The sequence below is a fragment of the Myotis davidii genome, unplaced genomic scaffold (genome assembly GCF_000327345.1).
Source record: "Myotis davidii unplaced genomic scaffold, ASM32734v1 scaffold997, whole genome shotgun sequence".
Classification (NCBI taxonomy): domain Eukaryota; kingdom Metazoa; phylum Chordata; class Mammalia; order Chiroptera; family Vespertilionidae; genus Myotis; species Myotis davidii.
Window position 1 is genome coordinate 262,230 of NW_006288449.1, and position 10,539 is coordinate 272,768.

General features: G+C 39.1%; 1 protein-coding gene across 1 annotated transcript in view; it reads left to right on the forward strand.

Annotated features, from left to right (window-relative positions):
- The window catches only part of IQUB (IQ motif and ubiquitin domain containing), a 48,051-nt gene that overhangs the window by 15,279 nt on the left and 22,233 nt on the right, over positions 1-10,539 (forward strand). The window contains exon 6 of the mRNA XM_015561762.1: positions 6,901-7,076. Coding sequence (XP_015417248.1) covers positions 6,901-7,076 — 176 coding nt within the window. The remainder of the gene's footprint in view (positions 1-6,900; positions 7,077-10,539) is intronic.

A 10,539-nucleotide genomic window follows, 5' to 3' on the forward strand; every position in this document is an offset into this window, starting at 1 on the left:
AGTTATTCAGGGTCCATTTTTTTAAAGAAGTATGGATAAAGGACACCCTTTTTCATCCGTGCTGGGAGGTGTTTAAAAAGACTAATACTATGTGTCACATTCTTCTTTAATTCTTTTTTTTAAATTGATTTCAGAGAGGAAGAGAGAGGGAAAGATAGAAAACATCAATGACAAACCGGTTTCGGCGATTGGCTGCCTCTTACACGCCCCACACTGGGGATCGAGCCCACAACCTGGCATGTGCCCTTGACTGTGCCCCTGACCAGAACCCTTCAGTCTGCAGGCTGATGCTCTATCCACTGAGCCAAACCAGCAAGGGCCTTCTCCAATTTCTTAGTTCAGCATCCTGTCTCTGATTCGGCCCTTTAGACGAGGGGTGTGGCAATATATTTTAATTCCCTCCCATCAATGATAATATATAAGCATGTTTTTTCTACACATTTGACTTTTTGCTTCATTTCTTTACGGGGCGTGGCAATATATTTTAATTCCCTCCCATCAATGATAATATATAAGCATGTTTTTTCTACACATTTGACTTTTTGCTTCATTTCTTTACGGGGCGTGGCAATATATTTTAATTCCCTCCCATCAATGATAATATGTAAGCATGTGTTTTCTACACATTTGACTTTTTGCTTCATTTCTTTCATTCAATGTATGCTAGTCACTGGCACAATTGGAAGCTTCGGTTACTCGAACAAGCAGTAGGTGCACTGTTCTTCTTGAAGCCTGTCTCATCTCTCAGCTTAAATGTCATCCACTCCAAGCCTTTTTTGACTGAGATCCTTTTTCATCTCATGTTCTCATTGCACTCTGAACTTTTCACTCATGTCATCATAATTTGTAGTAAGACATCTTTTATTTAACATTAATTTTCACCATTGAGTTGTAAGCTTCAGGAGAGAATAACTGATTTTTTTAAAAAAATTATCTCTGTTTTTCTGTGTTTAGCTCACGTCCAAACAAATATTGGTGGAATGAATGCATACAGGAATGAAGGGGAAACAGGCATGTAGTAATGCCGTTCTTTATAGCTTCTGCTTTCCTAGGAATACCTGCGGAAGCGGAAGTAACTGGGACAGAGAGTTTTTCTATTATCTTAGATGCCAGAAAGTGGGGAAGTTGGGCACTTGTGATCATAGAAGAATTTTAGAAATTTTAAAAATGGCCTCAATTATTATTATTTTTTTGGTTGAACAGGTTTTTTTTTTAATCCAAAGAAATAACAATATGATTTCTATGATGATTCATAACATTAACTTTTAGCAAGTGTGTTTTACTATAACTTTATTTATATACTATTCGTGGATATTGTTATGTGTTCTATTACTCAAGTCACTGTTTCCGCTCTAATTGAATATAATTTTAGGTGTCTACTTACAGAGCTGTGTGACAAGACACTACTTACTCAAGATGATACAATTCAACACTAGGTCCAACCAGCAATATTAATAAATGGGCCTCCCATGCAACACTAAGTGTCTGTAGGGATGTGGCAGGTGGAACAGTTAAGCTTGCTCCCTGGATTTCTACATCTGCATCCCCTGTCTCCTCAGTGTTGACCTGTGCAAATACTTTCTTTTTTACTTTAAATTTTGCTTCTATTTCCATTTGCTCTATCAGATGAAAACTAAGGTTATTTCTAAGTGTTAGTAGTTAAACAGAGCACTGTTAACAAGCTGTCTGTGAAAGCTCTTACTGATAATTATAAAACTAAAGTTCTGTTAGAGCAGAACTCTATCCAAACAACATGCCAAATTCCTGTGTGAAAAAACCAAATACCATTGTTATTTTGTTTGGTTAACAGGTAACTGTGCAAAATAATAGGAAATATGCTAAATGAGGTTCTACTTTTTCTACTTACTAGTGGAATTAACTTATACAAGTTACTTTTCCTAAGCCTCAACTTCTTCATCAGTATAATAACTTAATAATTTCTGACTCATCTACTTCACTTTATAAAGTAGAAAATATAAAATATTATATTTATGGAACTACTTTTAAAAAGTACAAAGGCCTATGCATGTTTAAGTTACTGTTACGTGGTAAATAATTTTATACAGATTTTTTCATATTAGAGTAGAACAAATACATTTTAGGTTTACACATGTTTTATATGGAAGCAAATGAAATTTGCATGAAAGAGACATCCCTCAGTTTTTTTCTAGCCCTAAAATTCTAAATTTACGCTCTCAGAATAATAATTTTAAAGTATTTTTTGTTGTAGTTAAAATTTCTGGTTCACAAGCTCAATAATTTATACCACTCTTCTACTTAATAATTTAGTTTTCAGTCCATAGTCTTAACTCCTGCACGTATTTGGAACTGCCGCCCTCTTGTGGCTCATAGTGGCAATAACATAGTTTGAATTAGAACGCCTAATACAAAGTTTTAACTTTTCCTCCAGATAATCTGTCCCTCAGTAACAAAAATGAATACTTCTTTATTTAATTTTCCACTGACCTCAATTGTTACTCTTACCTCAGACTCAGCGTAGGCGTCAGCATCTTTAGAAACCTCTCCCGACAGCCTGGATAGAGCTCACAGCCTCTTTTCCTGCCCTGTTACTCTCTGTGCACACCTCTCTCTTTTCACTATTCACCTTTGCACCTATGGCATCTGATAGGACCTTGCTCAGTACATCTAGTAAATATGTATTGAATTGAATCTTCTAACCCTTTGCTTTGTTTTGACTGAGTCTTTTGACTCCAACTATTACCTCTTGGTCAAGGTACCTCCGTTTCTGGCTTTTGAAGACTCAGTGGGCTCGGTCCATTTACATATCTGGCCCTGGGCTTTCAGTCTGAATCTTTCTAGATTCTCCCCATTCAGGTTTCCAGTCTGTGAGGGGAATTTTATTTATTTACTTTTGATTGATTGATTGATTTTGTGATGAGAATTTTAAAAAGAAGATGCACATTAGTTGCCAGTGGTGGATAAAGACTGTATGTTCTGTTATTTTTTATTTGAAAATTGTAATTTAGGTCTCAGAAAGTTTAGAATGTGTGTGGACTTTAGATACTAGTCTTATACTTTCATTTCATAGTTGAACTTCAAACTCTGGAAATTAGGTCATTTGTCAAAGAAGATAAGTTAAGGAGATAAATGTATTCTTTCAAATGAATCAACTTGTTTAATGTCATTTTCTTTCAAAATATTGAGGGTTTTTGATATTTGTTATAGGCCGAATTGTGTTTCCCCTAAAATTCATATGTTGAATTCCTAATCCCCAGTATTGGAGAATGTGCCTGAATTTAGAGACAGGGCCTTTAAAGGAGTAATTAAGAAGGAGTGAGGTCCTATGAATGGGACGTAAGGCAATTTGACCAGTGCTCTTATAAGAAGAGGAGATTAGGAAACAGGCAGGCACAGGGAGAAGATCATATAAAGACACCAGAGGAAGACGGCCTTCTTCAAGCCTAGGACAGAGGCCCTCAGAGTAAACTAGCGCTGTCTCCACCTTGCTCTTGAACTTCTAGCCTCCAGAGCTGAGAGGAAATTAACTTCTGTTGTTTAAGTCACCCATTCTGTGATACTTTGTTAAGGCTGCCCAAACAAACTAATATATTATTCCATTCTTTAAATCATCCCTAGGGAGCATAAATGTTGTGAAGGGGAGGAAGAATCTCTCTTGTTCTCCTCAATGGCTTCTATGTATAGTTCTGGAAACAGTCAAATGAGATGTAAAATTAGTTTTGTCCAGCTGTTCCTGATTCCTGTATTTTTCTACTTCTTATAAGTAGTTGGGACATGGTATGTTTCTGATGCCATATTCTATCCCTTATAACAGATTTACAGGGAGGTGGTTCATTTATTGGAAAATTTTATTGAAATTAAGGCCCATATTTTCAGTTCTAATTAGCTTCATTAAGTGGGTTTCTTTTTAAAAGTCATACTAATAATTTAAGCAAAATATAAAAACTGAGTAATATGAATACATGTACTTGAAAGCACATATGTATATATGTCCATATTTACCTAGGACTTAAATATTAATCTAGGTGAGCAGTATTTTGTTTCTTGAGGTTAGCAGAATACCCTAAATAATGCTCCAGTGGCCTAAATTTATTACTGAAAGGTTTCTAATGTAAAACTAGGAAGTAAAATAGGCTTACTAATACCTCTCAGTTTTTATTTGCTTTCTGGGAACATCTAGGTAATACCATGAGATAAATATTCTCAGTTATTATTTCCATAAGCAAATAATTTTTCAGTTTTTCTCTTCAATCATATACTACCTTTTGGTATATGGAGTTTGTTCAATTTCTAAAAGTTATTTTTGGTTACCACCCTTAACTGATAAACTCATCAGTCATAGATTTCCTGGACTTTCTTAATACAATTTAGCTCTTAAATTTACAAATCCTCTTATTGGACAAACCACTTAGAGAGTGTCTACAAGTACAGAGTAGATTATTTTTTAAAAGATTTTTTTATTGATTTTTAGAGAGAGAGGAAAGGAGAGGGAGAGAGAGAGAAACATTAATGTGAGAGTGGAACATCATTTGGTTGCCTTCTGCATCCTCCCCCCGCCGCCCCCTCCCCCCCAATCGGGGATCAATCCTGCAACCTGGGCAAGTGCCTTGACCGGAAATCGAACTGGCAGCCTTTCAATGCATTGTACGAAGCCCAGCCAACTGAGCCACACTGGTCAAGTAGATTCTTAAAAGAACATAACTGGCAAGTTATTGACCTGATCAGGATGATTTCAGATTGAAATTTAAGAGGGAGAGGAAATGGGCTGATAAAACTGTAAAACTAGATGCCATGAAATCATGAAAGGCATTGGTTATAACAGATGAGGGCCAGAAACAACACTATGGCTTCAGATATTCACCTTTCAGTGCAGAGACGTGTGTTAATGTAACCTGACATTTTAATAGAAGAAAACTATAATTTCTAATGATATAAATTATATATAAATGTAATAGATTTTGTATTATCTCTGTAACGTGATGAGAAAGTACCCATGTCTGGAATATAACAAAGGAAGAGTATATTTTACTTGATTAAATCATAACTAAGAGACGATAAAGTACTCTTATATGTCAAGAAATGTACCCCTTGATGGGGTGATGTTGGGGGGTCCTGAGGGATTAAGCAAAAAATGAAAGAGAGAACTCATGGGCATGGACAACAGTGTGCACTTGTGATTGCGGGAGGACGGGGGAGGCAGTGGAGGTGGAAAAGGGCATAGAGGCGATAAATGATGATGAAAAAAATAAATTAAAAAAGGAAGAGCTGCACCCAAAGGAAGTCTTTAAGCCTCATGGTACAAAATGGAAGGCTTTGGGTAAAGAGAAATGGGAGGAGAAGCAGAAATTCTGTCCTGATGGGAGGATTTTACAGTCTACCCAGCTGGGGAGAGGCAAGGACACTGTTAGTCCCTTCAAAATGGTGTATGCATGCCTTTCTCACTTCCGTATGCACCATCCAGCCTTAGAGAGTTCTTTTCATATAATAATTGCTCAAAGATGGCTGTGGAGCCCTGCCCAGGGTGGCTCCGTTGGTTGAGCATCATCCTGTGCACCAAAAAGTTGCTGGTTCGATCCCTGGTTGAAGCACGTGCCCAGGCTGTGGGTTCAGTCCCTTGGTGATTGCATGTTCAAGGCAACTGATCAGTGTTTCTCTCTCTCTCTCTCCCTCTCGCTTCCCTCTCTCTAAAAAACAATAAAAGAGAGGACTCATGGGCATGGACAGCAGTGTGCACTGGTGATTGCAGCGGGGGAGGTGGTGGGTGGAGGTGGAAAAGGGCATAGAGGGGATAAATGGTGATGAAAAAATTAAACTAAATTAAATTAAATTTAATTTAAAAGTGGCTGTTGAGTATTTTGAACTGGCAAAGAAGAATTTTGGCAGGTGTTCTAACCATATAAGTGAACTAGGTTATTTAAAATTCAGAAGAGAAAAAGTTTAGTTCTTTGTCCACAGTATAGTTCATGGGAGTTTGAAACTTCATCCTGACAGTGTAATAATACATTACCTTTATGTCAGAGGAAAGGATTAGATGGCTGCCTAAGTCAAGGTGGGTCTCCGGAGTAAACCAGCGAGTCAGTTCGCATGGAGAAGGACGTACAATTGAAAGGATGGCATGCTTCTAAGAGGCAGAGAACAGGCAAGGCGTGGACCACGGAGCCAGACTGTCAATGTTCGAGTCCCAGCTCCTTGGGCAAGCCCCACAGTCTCTCTTTTCCTGTTTCCTTTTCTATAAACTAGGGGATGCTAGTAGCACCTAAGCATTGGTTTGTCAGGAGAGCAAATGAGTTCACAGAAACATGGGACAGTCTGGCACATAGTCAGCAGCTGTCATTTATATGGTCTTGTTTATTAGAAAGAGGGGAATAGGGGTTGGGAGGAAAACAGGAGATGAAGTAAATGACAAAGTTACAAAAATGATTTTTTTAGGGCAGCCATTAGAATAGAAAGAACATTAAGGCAAGATCTAGCTAGACCTTGAAACCACACTTCCTGTGTGGGTTAGGAGAGAAGAGACTGAGGTGTCTGGAAGAAAAGGCTGGGGACAGAGCATTTAGCGTATCTGATGTGTTTGGGGGGAGGGTATCTCGAGCGAAGCTGAAGTTAGGTAACCGTGCATGGATGAAGACAGGCCTGCTGCTGCGGCAGGAACCCGCGAGCAAGCTTACCTACGGGCTTACGGTGACATTCTCGGTATCGATTTCCCCTGGCTTCTGTCTGTCTGACCCCTTTTATTGCTTTAAGCCTCTTAGCTTCTTTTTCGTCCTATTTTTTCATATGTCAGATGTACGTTATAAGTGATTCCATTCATGTATAATTTTATTGAAATTGACACAGAAATAAAATACTGCTTGTCAGGACATGGTGGTAAAAAGCTGTGGGATTTTAAAACCTCAGGAGTCTCTCATGTTATTCCTCTAGTCTGGCGACAGGAACAACTGGAATACATTAACCGGACTTTCTGTGGCGCTGAGAGGAAAGTTGCTTTGTGCGAACTTCTGGAAAAAGAGACCCAGATCATTGCTTCCATTGGGAGGTACAGACACATCGCTTACTTGGCCAACCAGGAAGCCATCATACAAACTTTTCTGAATAAGGTCAGTGCAGCGACACTTGTTTAAACATCAGTGTACCCTTAGCGTAAAACAAGGTACGCTAGAATTTGCGTGAATTTTGTTTAGCATTTTGGTGACATATTTTTTTAAAATTCTATTTTTACTTTTGATGCATCTTTACATTTTAACTGTAGCCGAGGATAATGACGGACAAGTAACATGAAATTAATGTGTGTTCAACAAAAGGAACTCAACCATGAATAAAAAAAAATGGAGATACTTTCCTTGTGACTGTTCATTGAGATTTAGGCTGGCTATAGGAACTGGATGAATTGCACCCCCTGGTAATATGGAGTATGAAATTCACAAAATATCATTTCTGGTGTGCCCATAGAGTAAACAACCTAGGGAAATAGCTATGGACTAGCATTTTTTCTCTTGCTCACCAGGTCATTAACTGATGGAATATTTCTGACCAAAAAGATTTGAAAACCATGAAAACATACAATTAATGGGAAAACTAAAGTAATTACCCTTTCCTGGTGACATTGTCTGTTTGATACTGAATAGCCTGTTTCCATAGTGACCAATTTTCTTTTATAAACCTGATCTTTGTAAACAATTAAAAGCCAACCAGCTACAGGAAGAAAATGAACGGAGCTCTTCAAGATATTCGCCTGTTGGGAGTCTAGTGATTCTAGTTTGTATGATTCTTGTTTGAGAGCATTTATTCTCAAACAATGTATTTTGTTTTTGATACTATAAATGCCTTCCTCTTATCTTACCTGTACACTCTCCTGTTTGATCTGAGTTTTTTCTTCTGGTCTCAACGACTACCTGAATCCTGGACTTCCCTATAGTTCCAGGCTGGATGTGATAGTAAAAAATGGCCAGACATGTCTAGGGGCTCCCAAGATCACATATCCAATTGCCTACTGTCATTGCTCTTTGGATGTCTCAAGAGTCCACCTCACGTCAACTCTTAAGTCATATCATCTCACCATTCCTTCACCCCTCACCTCCAACCTTATCCTGTTCTGTAGCACACACACCATTTATCTCTGTGAATAGTTCATCATCTACTCATTTGCTTCAGAAAGCATCATTCTTGACATACCATTTAGCCACCAACCTGTTTGTTCTATTATTTTAATAATCTCCTCAATTCTTTACTGCTTCATTTCTAAACCCACTACCACTGCCTGTAAGGAAATAGCTCCTTCATGGCACTCTGATGACTTCCCATGTATCCACATAGGCAAAGAGTAGAACCGCAGCTACTCTGGGTCTTGTGGAACGCCTTGTGGTCTTGCTGGAACACAGAGGGATGGGGGGCATCTGAGGGTATGCTGTGGGCAGCTCCTCTCTCTCGCTGCCCTTTCGCCCCCAGGAGGTTGTCATGAGATGCTTGTCCTGAGTGTGAGCTTGCCCTTGATTTAAATAATTCTGATGTTCTCCTCCTCTGGATTACTCTATGTCCCCAAATTAGGCTCTCGGTGTCATCTCTCTTTGCAATTCCCTCCTCCATTATCCATACGGTTGCCACTACCATAGTGACCTCATAAATACCACTCTGCCCATGCCCCTCCTCACTGCCTCAGGGAACAAAGGTTTTACATTTTTAAATTTGTTTATTTTTATTGATTTCAGAGAGGAAGGGAGAGGGAGAGAGAGATAGAAACACCAAGGATGAGAGAGAATCCTTGATCGGCTGCCTCCAGCACAACCCCTACTGGGGATGGAGCCACAACACGGGCATGTGCCCTTGACCAGAATCAAACCTGGGACCCTTCAGTCCACAGGCTGATGCTTTATCCACTGAGTCAAACCAGCTAGGGCTCAAAGATTTTAATAATGGATTCTCAGCCCACCTCACCCACCCTGTTGTCCCACTGCCATCTCTCCTTGCACACGGAAGCCACACCGCTCCAGCCGTGCTCAGAAATGTGCGCATCCTTGGAAAGATCACGTGCTCTTGATGCTTTGGCATCTAGTGTTGCATCTACTTGGAATATCCTTTCCTTCCTGCTTCCGTAGCCAGCTAACCACCCTTCCAAACAGTCTCAGACACCCCTTGTTCGAGAAAGGATCCTCCTACTGTAGCCTGGACTGTATGCTTTCATGAGACCATTTACTTCTCTCTTAGAACATTGTGGTCAGTTTTTATTATATCTGTTTACATGTCTGCATCCTTCCTAGATTCTGAGCTTCTGAAGGCCAGAGCTATCTTTGTCTCTGTATCCTCACATCTTAGCACAGAGTTTATCACAGAGTATCAATGAATGCTCATGGAGGAAGGCCAGGGGAAATGAGAAACAATCGTTTTATAATTTTATATTTCAGACATTAGAGTGTGTATATATTTCAGATATTATACAATGACATATAGATACTGTAATTTCAAATTTTTAAATATTTTCATTTAGAAAAGACGAGTCTACTATATAGAAGCCATAATATTCATACTTCTCCAGACTCATATTTCAAACAAACTTACTCATTTAGCAGATTGCTTTATGTTGAATCTAGCGTCATCACTGGGAACTGTGTTCCTTAGGTGTCTGATTGTTAACCTCACCAAGGAGGTCAGCATGGACCCAGGGCCCAGAGTGTTTGCAGGTGCCTGAGGCTTCTGAGGTGCCAGTGGGCAGGGAAGATGGGCTGCATCCTCCATAGGGTTTCCCACCTGTGCTCTCTCTGCTCCTTTGTTTACTATAAACTAATTTAAATTCTTCTGTAAATACTTTTACAATATCTATTCTTCTTTATGCCTTTTTACCTTGCTCCTCATCCCTACCCCAGGCCTCATGTCTAGCATCAACTCTAAACATTTTTTGAATTATAAAGAGTCCAAAAGTAGATCAAGTCCCAACATATAATAGCAACTGGAGCCAGTTGAAGAACATAACTTTTTCTCCTGAAATATATCACTCTAAGATAAAGCCTTTAAATCTCTCACACACAAAAAAAGGATAAGATTGGGAAATTTTATTCACAAGAATTTCCATTAAGAAGAAAATGTGTTTTTATTTAAAAATATTTGCTTTTATTGATTTTATTTTATATTTTAAACATGTTATTATTATTTTTTAATCTTTATTGTTGAAAGTATTTCCTATGTCCCCTTTTTCTCCCATTGACCCCTTCTATCCCACCCCTGCTCCCCGGCCCAGGCCTTCACCTCCCTATTGTCTGTGCCCATGGGTTATGCATATATGCATACAAGTTCTTAGATTGATCTCTTCCCACCCACCTACACACCCCTGCCTTCCTTTTATTGATTTTATAGAGAGAGGAATGGAGAGTTTAGAGAGAGAGGAAGAGAGAAAGAAAGAGAGGGAGAGGTGAGAGAAACATTAATCAGTTGCCTCCTGTAAGTGTCACAACCATGGATCAAAGCTGCAACCTGGGCATGGGCCTTGACTGGGAATTGAACCTGCAGCCTTTTTGTGCACAGAGTACACTCAACCAGCTGAGCCACACCTGCCAGGGATCATTTTTGTTT